This window comes from Vidua macroura, chromosome 26, assembly GCF_024509145.1.
Source record: "Vidua macroura isolate BioBank_ID:100142 chromosome 26, ASM2450914v1, whole genome shotgun sequence".
In the NCBI taxonomy this organism is placed as follows: domain Eukaryota; kingdom Metazoa; phylum Chordata; class Aves; order Passeriformes; family Viduidae; genus Vidua; species Vidua macroura.
This window is the reverse complement of record NC_071596.1, coordinates 3,129,441-3,145,958: the sequence shown is the minus strand read 5'-3', so window position 1 is coordinate 3,145,958 and position 16,518 is coordinate 3,129,441. Positions and strand designations below refer to the sequence as shown.

The 16,518-nt window shown below is 40.6% G+C and overlaps 1 protein-coding gene across 1 annotated transcript in view; it reads left to right on the top strand.

The window, feature by feature from the left end:
- Positions 1-16,518, top strand: part of ARHGEF18 (Rho/Rac guanine nucleotide exchange factor 18) — a 48,710-nt gene that overhangs the window by 21,613 nt on the left and 10,579 nt on the right. The window contains exons 11-24 of the mRNA XM_053999192.1: positions 1,780-1,847; positions 3,376-3,439; positions 6,332-6,476; positions 7,230-7,342; positions 7,506-7,646; positions 8,097-8,347; positions 9,085-9,210; positions 10,433-10,550; positions 11,393-11,641; positions 12,459-12,535; positions 14,279-14,457; positions 14,833-14,924; positions 15,234-15,422; positions 16,043-16,174. Of these exons, the coding sequence (XP_053855167.1) occupies positions 1,780-1,847; positions 3,376-3,439; positions 6,332-6,476; positions 7,230-7,342; positions 7,506-7,646; positions 8,097-8,347; positions 9,085-9,210; positions 10,433-10,550; positions 11,393-11,641; positions 12,459-12,535; positions 14,279-14,457; positions 14,833-14,924; positions 15,234-15,422; positions 16,043-16,174 (1,944 nt within the window). The remainder of the gene's footprint in view (positions 1-1,779; positions 1,848-3,375; positions 3,440-6,331; positions 6,477-7,229; positions 7,343-7,505; positions 7,647-8,096; positions 8,348-9,084; positions 9,211-10,432; positions 10,551-11,392; positions 11,642-12,458; positions 12,536-14,278; positions 14,458-14,832; positions 14,925-15,233; positions 15,423-16,042; positions 16,175-16,518) is intronic.

Here is a 16,518-nt window from a genome sequence, read left to right as displayed (position 1 = left end):
ACTTTTCAAGTGGAATTGGTCCTACTAATCACTGATAGGAAAAGAATTACTGAATGCAATCACTGAAAATGGGTAAATGTTGGGGAATATGAATATCTAGTTGAAATTTGATATTTCTAGATGACTATATTACAGAATTCTAGATGAGCTACATGGATTTCAGGACCGTGTGGGAAGACATTGGCTGTAGGAACATTGGGCATCCATGGGGCTGCCCTGAAGGGAACCCATCTGTGAGCAGCACTTGAAGCCAACCCAGCCTGACGTCATGGAGAATTTTCTCTATTTCCTTTTGTGCAGTGATTTTTGTCCTACAGTTCGTTTCTTTGTCTCAGGAGAAAAGGGATTTCCATTGTCAACTACTTGTTTGTTGTTGAGGCATGTCTTTTTACAAGCTCTTCATTCCCTTGTGGTAGGTGGAGGCCTTCCCGTTGCTGAAATAATGAATATATTTGTTATTCTCGACACAGTTTTAATAAGTGATAATTTTGATAGATTTTTCTCGTGCATTTGCAGAGGCACATACATTTGAAATCAGATGTGGTGCCTTTTGGTTTGTGGCGTGGGGTGTGGTAGCAGTAGGAATATCCCAAATAAGAGAAGTTGTGGGAGGTGGTAGTTTTTGTGGAGGTTTTTTTTTTCGTGTGGCAGGCACTTGGGAGCAGAACTCTGCAGTTCATTTCTCACACTTGGGGAAGTTGTGTAACATGTGAGCATCTTGTAGATCTGTGCACTCAGTCTTTCTCTCGGTCTTGTTTTTATTAATTTATTTGTGTTTAAAGCCAAGAAAGTATTTTGGACCTGTTCTCTGGCTTTTGCTGAAATTATGGAAAACACAAGTGAGCATCTCTCTAGCTTAGCCAGGAGCCTTAAAGCAGATCCCCAGTCCTGGCGCCAGGCAGGGGTGGTTCTGAAGGGACCTTAAATAGTTTTTCCTCTGTGCTTTAAACATAAACTGGCTTTTCTCTAGCAGATATGGTGTTCATCTTTCCAGTTTTGTTCTATTTAACGGGCATGTCTGGCAAAAGGGAAATCCCAGTGTCCTTTACTGAGTTGTTGGTGTCCTGCTTTGCTTTTGATGAAGGATCTTGTTTTATAGATGGGCAGAAAGGCTGCAGAAAATATTTGGCACTATCAGTTCCCCTTCCTGTTTTCTCAATAAGTAATTATCAGGAGAAAAAAAAAAAAGGAGATTGGATTTTATTACACTAGTAATAGTTTTATGGCTTTTGAGTGAGAGGACTGCTTTGGTTCCTGTATCTGGGAACAATTCCTTTGTGCAGCTGGAAGAGTGGTAATGCTGTGGTGCTGGAAATGCTCTGATGATTCTGGAGAGTGTTTTGATCTTTAATTTACTGTAGTTACTGCAGCTCCCAGCAATAGTCCATGCAGAAAGGCAGCTATTCCTGTGGAGCCAAAGAATTGCTGCCTCCTTGATTGGTATCAATTTTGGATGGAGAGACATGGTAATGGCCTTTGCAAAGATGAGGAAAGCTGTGCTCCACTGAGGGGAGGTTGGGCAGAAAACTGCTCGTGCATTCCAGAGTGGCTCTTGGTTCTTGCATGTGTGAATTGCACTCAGTGGTGCAGTCTTACTGAAAAAACTCCAGGGTTTGGTATAAAATGAAGACCAGAACATGCACAACAAGGATGCTTGCCACAACACCTGAGCTTACTCTGCACCTCTTCCAAAATTAAGATCCTTTGTGTGCCTTTATTCCTTTTCCTAGACAGGAAAGAAGAATAATTAAGATTTTTTTGTGTGTGTGTGCATTTCAGATTGTGCAGTGAATGTCCACAAGAACTGCAAGAGTTTGCTGACTGAATGCAGCAGCATCAGACCCAAGGTGGGCTTTAACATTTGTTCTTCTTTTATAATAACAAGGCTTGACATGGTAAGTTTAACTTATGCAAGTGGTTTAATTTGCAGTACAGAATCTTGCCCTATGTCTTTGAGGCATAAAGTAGTTATTAAGTTGTTGTTACAGTAATTAATGATAATGTGTGGAGGAAAAATAAAGTGAAACATTTTATTGCTGTACTGTGAATTCCTTAGCCTGTGTCCCAGAACTGTGACTAACCCTAAGAGTGCTCAAACTTTTTGAGGAATATAATTGAATTATATGGTACCTTTGAATGTTGTGCCATCTCAGAACTGATGGACGAGCATGAGGGGTGGAAGGGAATTTGGTTGTAACAGTTGCATTTTATTTCTAAGCTGGAAAATGCAGAATAAGTGGTTTCATTTGGGAACTGTGATGAACTTGGTCTTGCTATGCTCTTTTTTTTTTCTCTCTGTCACCATGGTGCCTGTGATTGCATGTAAGGTCACAGGTTGTTTCACATAGATGTCTATCTGTTGGGTTTTTTTTGTTCTGGTATTGGTTTTGAAAATAATTTCCTCCTCCTTATAACTAATAATACTTGAGGGAGTTTTAGTTTGTTTTAACCTGCAAGTGCTGATGATTTCAGAGACTGATAGCAGATTAGGGAGTACTGTGAGGGGGAAAAAGAGAGAGCAGAGCAGCTCAGACCTGAGCAATTAGAGGTTAGAGGAAGTGTGTTCAGCCATTGGTGATATAGAATGTAACTCTTCTGAGGGCAGAAATGTTCTTGTGGGGGTTTTGATATATAATTTTAAACATCTCAGGGCATTGTGAATTTTCCTTTTCAACTGAAAAATTCACTTGCTCTGATGCTTTCATTTCCACTCTTCACCACCACCCAGAACTTCATGGTTGAATCAGCCCTGAGAAACCACTCCTGCAGAGAGCAGAGAGGGAGTGGTGGCACAAAATGGGGTGAAGAATTCAGTCAGAAATGGGAACCCCAAAGGGAAGCTCCCCAAAAGCCATTTGTTACAGCCTGTATTATTTATTTGTTTAATTTCTTTGACTCTTTGATGACTTGTATCTCAATGGTTTTTAATGTCCTAGTGTTGCAAGAAGGACGAAGTTTAGCAAAGATTACCAAAGATGCAATTTGAAATGGACAGCCTGAATTTTGGTTCAGAGTGGCTGGATTAGTTTAGTCAGTATTACTAGGAACTAAACTACAGCAAAGTGAAGACTGTCAACGTGAAGGGGTTGCTTTTATCTCATAAATTAATTATCATAGCTTCAATTCAGCTGTAGTTTCAGTTTTGGTTCTATTTCAGCCTGATTTATACTTTGTGGAATTTAATACAAAGACTTAATGTCTCTTATGTCATTCGTCTGACACATGAAAAAATCAAAGCTGTTATTGTGTTAAATCTTTTATATTCTCAGTGAACATCTTCACTTACAATTAATGCTATAGGATAGGAAAAATATGATTCATTTTGGACTGAAAGTTTGGTCTGGATGTGTAAGAATATTGTATTTTTTCCTATAGCAGAAAGATTTGCAGCACAGACCTTCTGGATCTCCACAAAGTTCGCCCCAGTGCATTTCCCCAGGTTTGTACTAAAGAATGATTTCTGTGCTCAAGGCTTATCTGTTCAATTGCATTTTTTTTCTTTAATATGTTTTAAAGGCTATACACGGTGTGTTATTGAAGTATAGAGAAGGTCTCTTTTAATAAGATGGTTTCATTTTTTTTTCTATTGGGAATGGCTTAGAGGCTCCTAGCAATCTCCTGTGTGTTTTTATCTTTTTATCTTTTTATTTTTCTTTATATCTTCTTGCTGTGTAACCTCAAAATATCATGGTGAAAAGGGATCAATAAGCTCGTTTTTCATTGATTGTCTATTCTCTGGCCTCTGAAAAGACTAGAACTGTGAACTTTGTTTTACATCAGATTTTCATAATTGTCTATTTAAAACTTGCCTGCAGCTAGTGGTTGCTAGAAATCTCTAAGACAAGCTAGCACTAATGGTCTAAACATAAATCTTTGTTGAAACAAAATGAGGAAAAAGGATCTGTGAGGAAAAAAAAACCAAGAAGAAAGAGCATCTGTACTGCAGCATAGACTTTGAAATATCTTTTTGCTCCTGGAAAAAGACCATCCCAGTCACAGGTGTATTAAATAGCATTTTAATTTTACAAGATGTTACAAGGGGTGCATTAACAGAGCAGGTGAGTGTCAAACACAGCTGACTTGGATGTCTGAGCATCACTCTGGGTGTTTCAGGTGTTTTCAGGTAGCATTTGCATTGCAAGGTGTCCTCTTCATTAAATGATTCTTCCCAAGAGGCAGCACAGGGGATAATTGTTATGAGGAGATAAGTGTCTGCTTGCATTACCCAGAATGGGTCTGTGCATTTAGGAGAAAGTGCAGAGACTAAAATAGGAAGCAAGGGCTAATGAAAATGGGAGAAGTTGTCTGTAGGGCTGGTCTGTGTGAGGGGAGCAGCGATCGATGTGGGGCACAGCAGTGTGCAGACAGTGCTAATTGAACTCAGAAAATGGCTTGTGGGCTGTGCAGGCTCTGCTAGGCAGACAGTACTCATTCTCCTTAGTCAAAAGCAGAAGCTGGAAATTAAAGGAGCAGCTAATAGCCTGGGCATTGTATGTTGCTAGCCACAGCATAGCCCTGCAGACTGCATTGCCCAGCAAAAAACCCCAAAGATATTGTCTCAATGGAAAAGAAAAATTAATTTTTCAGAGAGGTATAAACTGTGTTGTGTGTCCCCATCCCTGTCCCCTTGTTTTGCCTCTGGAGATTTTTAGTTCTGGCCTATCCTTGTGTAACAGAACTTTATGTTCCTGGCTTGTGGAGCACAGAAAGAGAACTTGGTGGCAAATAATTTCAATACTTCCCCAAATCGAAACATAGGGACATTGGTTATTAAGCTTTTGTTTAAGAAATCTGACTGGGCAAATCTTTCAGACATTTAATTAGTCTCCTTTTGGAGCTTGGAGAGGATGGAAAGGACTCAGTTTACCCAGTTTGTTGTAGACTGACAATGTACTGTGTGTGTAGCCAGGAGGTTTCAAACCCAAACTGGTTTTGGGAAAAGTATTTCCAGCAGGAGAAGATGTGATATAATTTCTATTAAATGTCATTGATGAGATCTCCCCTGCAGCCCCAAAACAATTCTTCTGTCAGTGAAGATGAAATGAGAGACAAGCAGGTATAGAGCAGGGATATGAAAAAATGTGGAAAAACCTGTTTCATGACAAGAACCACAAATACCTTGATTTAACTGTGCTTCACTGAGAAGGCAGAAGTGGGAGAGAGAATTATTAGTGAAGGTACACTAAGGAGGGCAGGCTGAAAAAGGGGAGCTTTTAGGGCTGGGTGGACACGAGTGTTTTTACTAGAAAAGCCTTATCTGGGAACTGGAGACCCCCTTGAACTGCTGCTGCAGCAGCCCCTGGTCCTGGAGCAGCTTCCTGGACATGGGACTGGGAGAGGAGCTGGGTCTGTCCCTGCAGAAACAGAGCCCTGGGTTCAGGGATCCTTGAGATCCCACTCCCATGTCCTTAAAAGCTCTTTGAAAAAGGGCACTACAGCCCTTGTCAGGGATCAATTCTAAATATTGTCTGGCTGAGTCTTCATCTTTGACTTCCCTGAAGTTCCTTTTTTAAAAGGATGTATTTTGTCTCCCGTTCCTTATCATTTATTACAGACATTAGTACTAAATAATTGTATCCATTTTTTATAAGTCTATTACAGGCTTCCACATATTGTGTAATAGTGATTAAAGTTTCAAATATCTTTCCAGTTCACAGTCTGTCTAGATTTAAAAAGCATTAAAAAGCTGCAGTATTAAAATTAAATTTAGCTCAGGTATCTATTATGTGCAGTGTGTGTGCATGCAGATATAAATTGCTGTGAGCAGTAAGGATTGCAAAGAACTTGTGGGTTTTTTTTCTGTGATCTCTGATTTTTCTTGTTTGCCATGAAATGTTCTGTGCCCTTATACGGTGGGGTGTGAATAATTGTGTGTAGGTTCTGGTGTTTTACTAAAGGAGAAGATACTTTGCAATTTCCACACTAAATGGGCACAGTAGGGACCAATTTCCTGCACTTCAGACCTGCTGATTTAGCCAATACAGTAAGTTAAGTGGCAGCTTTACATTTCTAGAAGGATCACAGGTAGTATAAAAACAGAGCATCTCTGGGGCCACTTTACTGTGCCAGGTCTGAGGGCAGCCAGTGGTGAGCATGGGGAATACAAATTCAAAAAGCAGCGGCAGAAGCAATGCGATTCCAGCTCACCCCGAGCTGTCTTTTTGTGGTTCCTTTTCAAGAAAATGGAATGAGAATGTTTTTTTGGACAATGAGCTCCTGACATCCAAGATCCTGTCAGTTCTCCGTCCGCATTCCGAGCGAGGGCTGAGAGCAGGCGAGCTGCAGTGCACGCCTCATTTTCTGAGTACCAATTCCATTTTTGCCTCTTTAGCCACTTCTCTGAAGGAGCAGCCCCGAAGTCTTCTCCTGGGAGCGGATGGCACCCCAGCACTGTCCCGGAACCTCGGGATGACTATCGCCCAAAGAGGACATCCCCAGCCTTCACTGAACACTGCTGGAGCTGTTAATAAATTTGGGTGAGTAAAATGCTTCTCTTCTAATCCACTTGGCTTCAGATGCCCCCCACCTCACCAGTGTGAAAAGAAAAATGAGAACTTGTGTCTTTTTTTCAAGCTCAAAGGAGTTTTATTAAGCTTTTAATTCTGAAAGTTTTTTCCCTGACCAATGCTTTTTTTTTTTCCTTTTTTTTTTTCTTTAGTCCCTCTGTCCTGTGTCACAAAAGATATTGTGTAAAATAGTGCAGTATTTGAGTGTTTCTGTCTAGATTTTGGTTTTCATGGATGTATTTGTCTCGAGAACTGCTGTGAAATTCAGTGATCTCGTCTGAGTTCAGCTATTCTAGGTTGGGCTGGTGCTGACTGGTGTAGGAGGCAACAGTGTTTTAAATTGCTGAATACCTTCATTAAAATAGTAGGCAAACTCAAGGCTATCTGCTGTTTTAAGTAGCTATTTACTTTTGATGTGCCCCAGTTATACTCCCTTCCCAGTGAAAGTGCCCTTTGTACTCTGAACTGGCTGTGGCTTGTCACCAGGTGATGTCCTTGTAAACTGTCATACCAGAAGTTACAAGCTTTGCTCATGCTGCTCTAATTAAACTGCAGTATTTCAGTGTTGGAGTTGCTAAATTGATTTAACTGTTTAAAGAGTGCAGTGATATCTTTTATTTATTTATTGTAAGATAATTGCACTGTAGTTTAGGGAAGATGCTTGTTAAAGAAGTTGGATTTTTTTTTTTTAATTGTTCTGGTCTAATTTCTTTGGCCATTTAGGCTAATTTCAGGAGACATGGATGAAGGGGATTCAGGCTTTGTAAAATTTAAGCAGACTTCAGATGATGTTATCTCGCTTGCACCTTCAACAGCAGACTCCATTTTTCTGGAAGGTATGGAATTTCTGTGCTTTTCAGGATTGTTATGCAACTTCTCCCACGGGTTTGAAAGCAGCATTGAGGTGTTTTTTCCTCTTGTTGTTGTTACTGATGGTAAACAGGGATATGGTGAGAAACAGTTTAATAATGATTGAAATTGAATGTGCTTTTGGTCTAGATGCATATTCTGTGTCCCTCCGGAGTGAAATAGAAACAGATGCTCATGAGTTTGAGGCAGAGTCTTGGAGTGTTGCAGTGGAACAGCCTTATGCAAAAAAGCAAAGGAAAGACGTTATAAAAAGACAAGATGTCATTTATGGTAAGAGTATTTGTTATTCTTAAAACTTCTTCTATTTCATAGTGCCACTGTTGTGAAACAAAGGAGAAATCATTTTTGTTGGTTCCCATTTTGACTCGTGTTTGAAAACTAAAACTGAGGGAAAGTTTTCCAGTCTGTTACCTGCATTAATGTATGTAATTCCTTGTGTGAATGCCTTTAAGCATCCCATGGGTTTCAGCAGGGCTCTGTAAGCAGCAAAGCCCAGCTGTACAATTAGGGAACAGCTCAACTGTCACTGGGAGATGTCCTTAAATAAGTAGGGTCAGTCACTGCTGCGTTGGGACATTAGCAAGGCAAATTTAGGAGCTTCATGAGTGATGCAAAGACTGTAGTGAAAAAGATGATTGTGGCTTTCAGAGCCTGCTCTTATATCTCACTGCACAGCATATAAATGACTTTTGATTTTATTTCTGTATTTCACTTGCCCAGAACTAATGCAGACTGAAATGCACCATGTTAGGACATTGAAAATAATGCTGAAGGTGTACTCCAAAGCCATGAGAGAGGAGCTGCAGTTCTCAAATGCAGTCATCAACAAGCTCTTTCCCTGTGTGGATGAGCTGCTGGAGATGCACGGGCAATTCCTGCTCCAGCTGAAGGAGAGACGAAAAGAATCCTTGGAAGAAGGCAGTGACAGAAATTATATAATCCAGAACATTGGAGACCTCTTGGTAAAACAGGTGTGAATTAAATCCTACCAATGGTGTTGACACCATAAAGCTTCTAAAAAGCTACCTGTGAGGGTAAAGTTATGTGATGCAAAGATTGATTTCATCCTGGGTTTATGGTTCTCTTCCCAGTTAATGTGGGAGCATGATTCCCAGGAATATATCTAGTCACAAGTAACATGAAATGGTCATTAAATGTTCTTTGGGCATGCACATATACACCTTGTGGGATATGTGACTTGTGTGGTTCCATTTTTCATCTATTCCAAGAGTAAGGTAACATTTTCCTAGTGTCCATTCCAAACTTGGCTCTCTTTCAGATAAAGCCAAACTTCTTCATTTTGATCTTTTAAAAGTGCAGTCAGGATCTTTGAACTCATGGCAGCTTTAGCACCATTCTGGCATGGAGTGGATGCAGCAATTTCTATAATATACCATGACCTTTTTTTTTTCTTTTGCCCTTCAACTTTTACAGTTCACAGACTTTTTAAGTGCAGAGATCCAGAAATCCTTTTTAAAAATTCTCATAATTACAACCATTCTCATAATTACAACCATCATTTAATATTTGGTTATCTTGTGGTATTCCAAGCCCTCACATGTCACACTGCATAAATCTCTCATTTCTGGTACAGAAGAAATTGAAATACAGGAGAAATGTTTTAGAAACTGTCTTAAACCTGGAGTTTATGGTGGAGGTAGGTTTACTCTGAATGATTCATGTCTTTCATTCTTCTATTTCCAATTAGTTTTCAGGTGAAAATGGGGAGAGAATGAAAGAAAAATATGGTGTGTTCTGTTGTGGACACAATGAAGCTGTTAGCCATTACAAAGACCTGCTCCAAAGCAATAAGAAGTTCCAAAACTTAATAAAGGTAAACAGTAACCAGAAGTCTCCTGACTATGCAAAATACACTTCTCTGCTTTGGGGTTTGTTTTGTACTTGATGATCCCTCAAATGTGAATGAGCAGGGTTAGAGGCATATTCTCATCATTTGGTGGGTTGTGAGCTTCTTGTATTTTAGATCTTTTGAGCTACTTGGAGACAAAACCACAATTAGCAAGTGTTACCTTTGAGGCAGGCTCTTGAGAGCACCCAGGACTGGGTAATAGACTATTTGTTCAATTCAGGGTTCTGTCCTGCTGTGTGGCCATCAGGATAAATTGGTTTGTTAATAAATTAAATCAATGATAAATGCTGTTGATGAGCTGCTGTAGAAAAAGCATGGACTCTTAGTCAGGTTTTGCTCACGCCATCATCTTTCCAAACCCAGAAGATTGGCTCCAGGGTGGTTTGCTGCACACTCTAACGTGCAGTCAATAGGAAGGGCTGAAGAGACACGGCCCAAGTGGAAGCTGTAACCTGAATCTCAGGTGGCTTTGCAGAGGCCTAAATATTCTCATTTTCCAGTCACCAGTAAGTGATACTGTGTGAACTTTCCAGCTTAGCTCTGTACTTACAGCTCATCTTAGCCAGGCGCCTTTAAAGTGGGAGCCCTTCACTTCCAAGGAACTAAATAAGTGACCAGAGTTTTAAAACATGTAGCTTCAGTCCTTGTAGAGAAAGATCTTGGTACTGTGTTCTCCAGCTGCCAGCTGTGTGCTGTACCTGCAGTCAGATTAACTGGTGCTTTACAGGCCTCCATTCCTAAACAGGAATGTGTTTCTGTGGGTCAGGCTATTGGGGAGCATACAGTGGTAAAAGAAACACTTAATGCCTTTGCTATTGATCTAATCTGACTGGTAGGTGGTTGGATCTGGTTTTAAAACCACAGAGCTTTTCTATGTATTTATGGTCTGACCCTGTTATAAAGTGTGATCAGTTAGCAATAGGCAGTCAGTTCAGATTTGGAAGTTTCCCTGATTGACTCCACATTTAGTTAATAGTAGTTGAAAACAGTACCTAAGATATTTTCCAGTAATAAAGGCAATTTTTTGAATGCTATCAGGAGTTTTGCTTTAGTAGAAAAGTGCAACTAATTTCATGGTGCTGTGTCTAATGTGCAGAAGTGTTTTGGGGCAGAAGGCATGTGAATGGAGAGGGAGCTGGAAGAGTACAATGCACAGTGGGTGTGACGAGTTTCTCTTGTTCTCTAGAAAATTGGGAACTGTTCCATCGTGAGGAGGTTGGGTGTTCAGGAGTGCATCCTCCTGGTCACCCAGCGCATCACCAAGTACCCGGTCCTGGTGGAGCGGATCATTCAGAACACAGAAGGTGGGATGGTTCCTGGAAGCCTCACAGTTGTCTGTTGGTCCTTTTTCTGCCATGTTTTGCATGTTCTTACCTCAGACAGGCTGTTGCCTGCTTTCTCACTTCTCTGTTGGCTGATGATGCCAGATCAGTCTCACCTCAGAGAGTCAAGAGAATCACAGAATGGTTTAGGTTAGAAGAGACCTTGAAGTTCATCTCATTCTACCCTGTGCCATGGGCAGGGACACCTTCCACTGTGCCAGGTTGTTCCAAGCCTATCCAACCTTGGACACTTCAGGGGCTGAGGGGCAGCCACAGCTTCTCTGGGCACCCTGTGCCAGGGCCTCCCCACCCTCACAGTGGGGAATTTCTTCCCAATATCCCATCTAACCGTGCCCTTTTTCAGCTTGAAGCCAATCCCCCTTGTCCTGTCACTCCAGGCCCTTGTTAAATAGTCTCTCTCCATCTTTCCTGTAGGCTCCCTTCAGGCCACACTTAGCTCACTCTGAAATTTCTCTTCTCCAGGCTGGACAATCCCAATTCTCCTCGCCTCTCCTCAGAGGAGAAGAGAAGCATTTAAAGTCTGCAGCCACAAACCCATAGTAGTTAAACCTGTTGGTTCATTTGCTTTTCAGAGCTTTAGGTTATTATATTTTATTTTTAAATAAACAAAATGTTTAATAAAATAAAATTTTATAATAAAATAAAATAAAAATTTAAATAATAAAATTTTAAAATATTTTCTTTTTCTTAGAAAATACTGTTAGGTGTCCAGTATGGAGCCCTTATGCTAAAATACACTTGGATGTCTCATGTCTTGTATTCCAAAGTTGAAAATGTGGCTGACTGCTTCTCTTTTCCCTTAGCTGGAACCAGAGATTACGAAGATCTGACCCAGGCCCTTGGTTTAATTAAGGACACCATCACCCATGTAGATGCCATGGTAAATGAGTGTGAGAAGGGGCAGCGACTCAAGGAGATCATGCACAAAATGGAGCTGAAATCATCTGGGAAATGCAAGAATGGGCTTTTGTTCCGGAAGGATGACATGGGCCAGAGGCGGCTCCTCCTGGATGGGATGCTGTACTGGAAAGCTGCATCAGGGAGGCTCAAAGGTACAGCACCAGCACGGGCAAAAACACAACTGGGAAACAAGATTTATGTTGGGTTTTTTTTTTAGTAACTGTTTATTACTGATCGATTGGGTATAAAATAAGATGACAATAACCTGCTTGTTTAATAGGATATTGGAGGAAATAGCACTTGTTCTATTCTTGGCTTGTCCAATAAGCATCTCTGTAATGGTGCATGATAAGTTCCTTATGCTGTTTGCTTATTATCTGGCTGGTCTGCTTCCCAATTCAAGAGGGAAGTCTTCAGATGGATGACAAAGCTTTGAGTCATCCTGACTTTTGTCTCCTGTGGAAAGGCATTATCTTGTGCGAGCTCTGCTTCACACTTTGCAAAACCTGTGTCATGTCAGCCGCATGACACTTAATTCTGCATTTGCCAGAAAATCAAAGCAGTGGCCATCAGGGAATATTTGAGCAGCTTCATTGCTCAGGTGTTCAAGGAGAAGCTTCAGTGGCACAGAGAGTGCAGCCGGGAGTAGGTGGGACCCTGAATGGCTGCAGTTCCAGAAGAATCTGCTGTTGAGAGAGATGTGTTCCTCTGGAGTGCTGGAGTCCATGTGTAGGATGTGTGTGTGGGTGTTCTCAAGCTCTAAATGAGCTCTGGTTAAATCAGCTGCTTCTGCATGGTGCAGCCTGGCTGGGGACAGCCCAAGTGGAAGGCAGACCCAGTATTGCAAATGGTGACATGCTATTCCCTGGCCTACAGGAAATATAAGTTAAGTGATTTTTGGGTCTGGACTGGTCTTTCTTCTTTGAAATACGACTTTCTTTCCTTTTTTTGTCTCTTTTGTTACTGTAGATATTCTGGCAGTCCTGCTCACTGATGTACTGTTGCTTTTACAAGAAAAGGACCAAAAATACACGTTTGCATCCGTGGTAGGTATTGTTCTCTTTATTTAATACATGCACTTAGAGCATTTATGAATACAGTACCTACAGAAGAAACACAGTTAGGGATGTTAGATACTTGTTATAGGAGATTCAGGAAGAAAATTAAGTGGATAAACCAACCAAGTATTATGGAATCACTTTTTCTGAAGCAGTTTTGGTACTTGTTGAATCCTTTCTCCACTCTCCCAGTGCAAAACAGTATTTCCTTGCGTTGGCCAGTTGTAGCTGCCTCATCTTCCATGGTTTTCACTGTTTCTCTTCTTGTGCTGGGACTTTCCTTTTCACTGAACTGTGTTAGGCTGAGATTTTGTACACAATGTCATGGACATTGCATATGCTAGAACTTTGCTTTGAAAAACACTTGCAAATAAATAAATCCTGCTTCTGTTTAGCGTGCAGGGAAAGAATCTGCCATCTCAGGGCCATGGGAACTGTGGTCATAGTGCCCTGAGATTTACTAGGGGCAGAGAACTTTCCTGAAATACATGGAATGAGCACTAAATGCAGATGTTACTACTGCAGCACTCCAGAACATTCAGTGAATTCACTTGCTTTTCTAGGGCATTTCCACAGGTGTCCTCAGAGAAGTTAATTTGTACATTTTGTCCTGATCTAGTCCACTGATGGCTGTTGTAGAACCTGTAGCAGAGAAACTCTTTTATGTAATTGTTTTCTTGGATGTATTTTTTTTTTCAAGACATTAACATTAGAGCTGAATTCTAATGGCAAAAGCTATTTTGGTGACCTCAGGGCTGTACAAACAACTACTTTTCAATTACCCTGCTCCTAATGCACTGAACAGGGTGCTATGTGGTGGATTTTTTTCCCTCTGGAAACGTGCTCTACACTTAGACTCTGACCATTTTTTTTTTTTGCATCTCTGTATGTGTACAGTTCATTTGAAATTTAATATCAGTTCTCCATAAATAAATCAAGTGAGGGAGCAAATGGATCTGCTCAGTGATTCTGTTTTTCCAGTGACCTCTGTTTGCGGCTGGAATTGCAGTACAGCTGCTCAGAGAAGCTGGCAGAAGCTGGTGTTCCTGGTGTTTGCTTCACACTTCAGTTCTCTTATCATGGCTCTAGATTATTCTGTGAGGGTTCAGCAGTCACAAAGAGCTGCTTCATCCTGGGAAGGAACTTTCTAGGCTGCATAAGTTGGAGCTGTGCTGTAGGAAGCCTAGACAGGTTTTTAGTAACTAATATCCCTCCTGTAAGTGTGTTTTCACTACAAAGGCTGACAGCTAATCCAGTTAATCCTCATTATACAATACACTACTTGTCACCTGATGTCATTTTTTTTTATCAGCACCTCTGTTTTATTTCTTTTGGAGCCAACTTAAAACCCCTAACACTTCCTCCTGTTCTCTCCTTTCAGTTCACAATGCGTCATTAAGGTTTTTGTTTTCTTTTTCAAATTTTGGGATTACCTCCTTTTGAGCAAAAATTTTTGAGCCTGTTCTTGACTTCTGGGACTCAGTGAGAATCTTTAAATTGACACAGGCTTTGATGTTCAATCAGGTGTCAAGACCTCTTGTTTCTGACATGTACATTCTTCATTCCATGTTTTCATTGATCAAATGACAGCATCAGAAGTGTCATGTGAAAAGGTCAGAGTTATTTCATGATGTTACAGCTCCTGGTGGCTCTGGATAAACAGGAAGAGGAGGCAGCTAGGAAACACAATTCCTAAAGAAAACATCTGATGTACTGTATTTTATTTTACAGGACTCTAAGCCACCAGTTATCTCACTGCAAAAATTGATTGTGAGAGAGGTAGCTAATGAGGAAAAGGCAATGTTTTTAATTAGCGCTTCCTTAAAAGGACCAGAAATGTATGAAATTCACACCAGCTCCAAAGAGGAGAGGAATTCCTGGATGGCACACATCCGCAGGGCTGTGGAGAGGTAAGGGAGGGGGAAAAGCAGGAGCCTGATTTCTTGCTTGTCTTCTATTCACAGGTGTAAATTTATCTTTAAAATCCATTTGACTCTCCACAAACTTTCTTTGTAAGAAAGTTTTCAGTGTGCAATTCTGTTTGTGTTCATTGGGAAAAAACCACTGATAAAGATGAAATATAAACTAGTCAAAGACCTTATTCTGCTTTTATTTAAAAAAAAGGGCTCACTGATGTCAAATGCAAGAGTGCTTTGGAAAAGGGAGGAAAATTGACAACCAGGAATAAACCACAACTGAGGCAAAAGCTTCAAGTTGAATCCTGAGATGGTTTTAAATTGTCTCACGTGCAAATCAAACATAAATCTGTCTTTCCCTTTGGACAGCTGTCCTGATGAGGAAGGAGGAACATTTAATGAACCTGAAGCAGAGAGGAGGCAGGCTGAAGCAAGAGCTGCAAAGTTAAAAGATTTTCAAGGTAATGACTTAGTTATATATTCTACAAGCTGCTTCTCAGCATTATTTGTGATTTATGGCTGTCTAATTCTTTATCAAGATATGATCAAGTTTCTCCTTCATATGTCTTTCAAGGTGGTGTAAGATTCTGTAGAAATAGTGGCTAAAGAAGTCTAATAAGCTTTGTCTGCTCCATAAGTTCTCTCCTTAACTGTTAATTATATCTCTGCGTTTGATGCTCTGGCCATAAAATGAATGATAATCTCCCAAATTGAACACAGTTCTGTGACAGTGACAAGGAAGGCAGGACTGAATTTGTTTCTTCCTTCAGAGCGTTTGAACATGAAAGATGACCTGATTCTGCAAAGTCTCACTGAGAAGCAACAGATTTATCTGGAAATGTCTGAGGTGAATGGCTTTGAAGACCATTCCCAAGGATCCCGAGCCAGGCTGCTTCTTCGGGGGGATATCTCAGAGAATCTGCAAGGAGAGGCGATTCTGAAGTCTGCAGTGACTGAAGGTGAATGGAATGTGGGAATGTGTGGGCATTCACTCAGGTGCTGGGGTGGGGTTAAGCACCCAGGATCTAAGTACAGGCCCTGAAAATCATCCTGTAATAACATAATGCTTTTATGTAACACGGTTCAAACTTCCTCGTTCTCAGAACCAGTCTGCAAGAAAGGTGAAGTGCATTTGTGGGTTTAGGTAGAAGACCTGCACAGCTTGGATTGTTTTATTTTTAAGGATCAACCAGTGGAATCTTAGGATGAATCTGTTCAGAAAGGGTAACAGTGTGCTCTAATACCACACAGTCCTGAAATGTAATATTATAGGAGGATTATCTATTAAAAACAGCCTGTCTAAAGATAGTATGTTTAGAAAGAAAATAAGCCCAAACATAGTATCTATTTTAAAAAGTAAAGAAAAAACAAACACTCAAGGTTTGATAATCTTAACTTGCAATTAAGGAAGAGCTCATGTTCATATGAAGAGCCTGTCATGCAGAGCTACTCACAAAGGAAAATTCATCTGTACTGGAAGACATCTCAGATTGCCTGAACTTACAGGACTCATTAGCACGATAACTTGTATTGCTGCATAGACAAGGCTGTTTACATGACATGTTCTCCTCTTCCCCAGCTGAAAATCTCCAGGACTTTATCTTCACTCACTTTGGCAGTGCATCCTGTCAGCCTGAGGATGGCTCAGGACTCCCCCGGAGAGCAGAGACCTTTGGAGGATATGACAGTAGTCCCTCAATTTCAAGTAAAAGTAAGAAAGGGAACACTCAGCATTCTTCTGACCTTTTTACTGTGGTTACTGTACAGAGAATAAGAACAAGGAATTGAGGCTCTCATATAAGGAAGCTTCACCAGGCTCTAAAAAGGAAGATCAGAGCAAATCTCCAGCATGTTGGATCTTTTGCTCCTCATACCAACACTAGAGAGCAGAGTAGGGCTCTCAGTGTTATGCTAAGGGCATTACTGTAACCCATTCTTTATAATTGCACAGTTCCACACAGAACTTAATTTTGTTTAAAAAAAAAATAAGCTTGACCTGAAAACCTGGAAAATTTGAATTCAGCTGTCTGCTTTCATTATGTCAAGAACACTTTT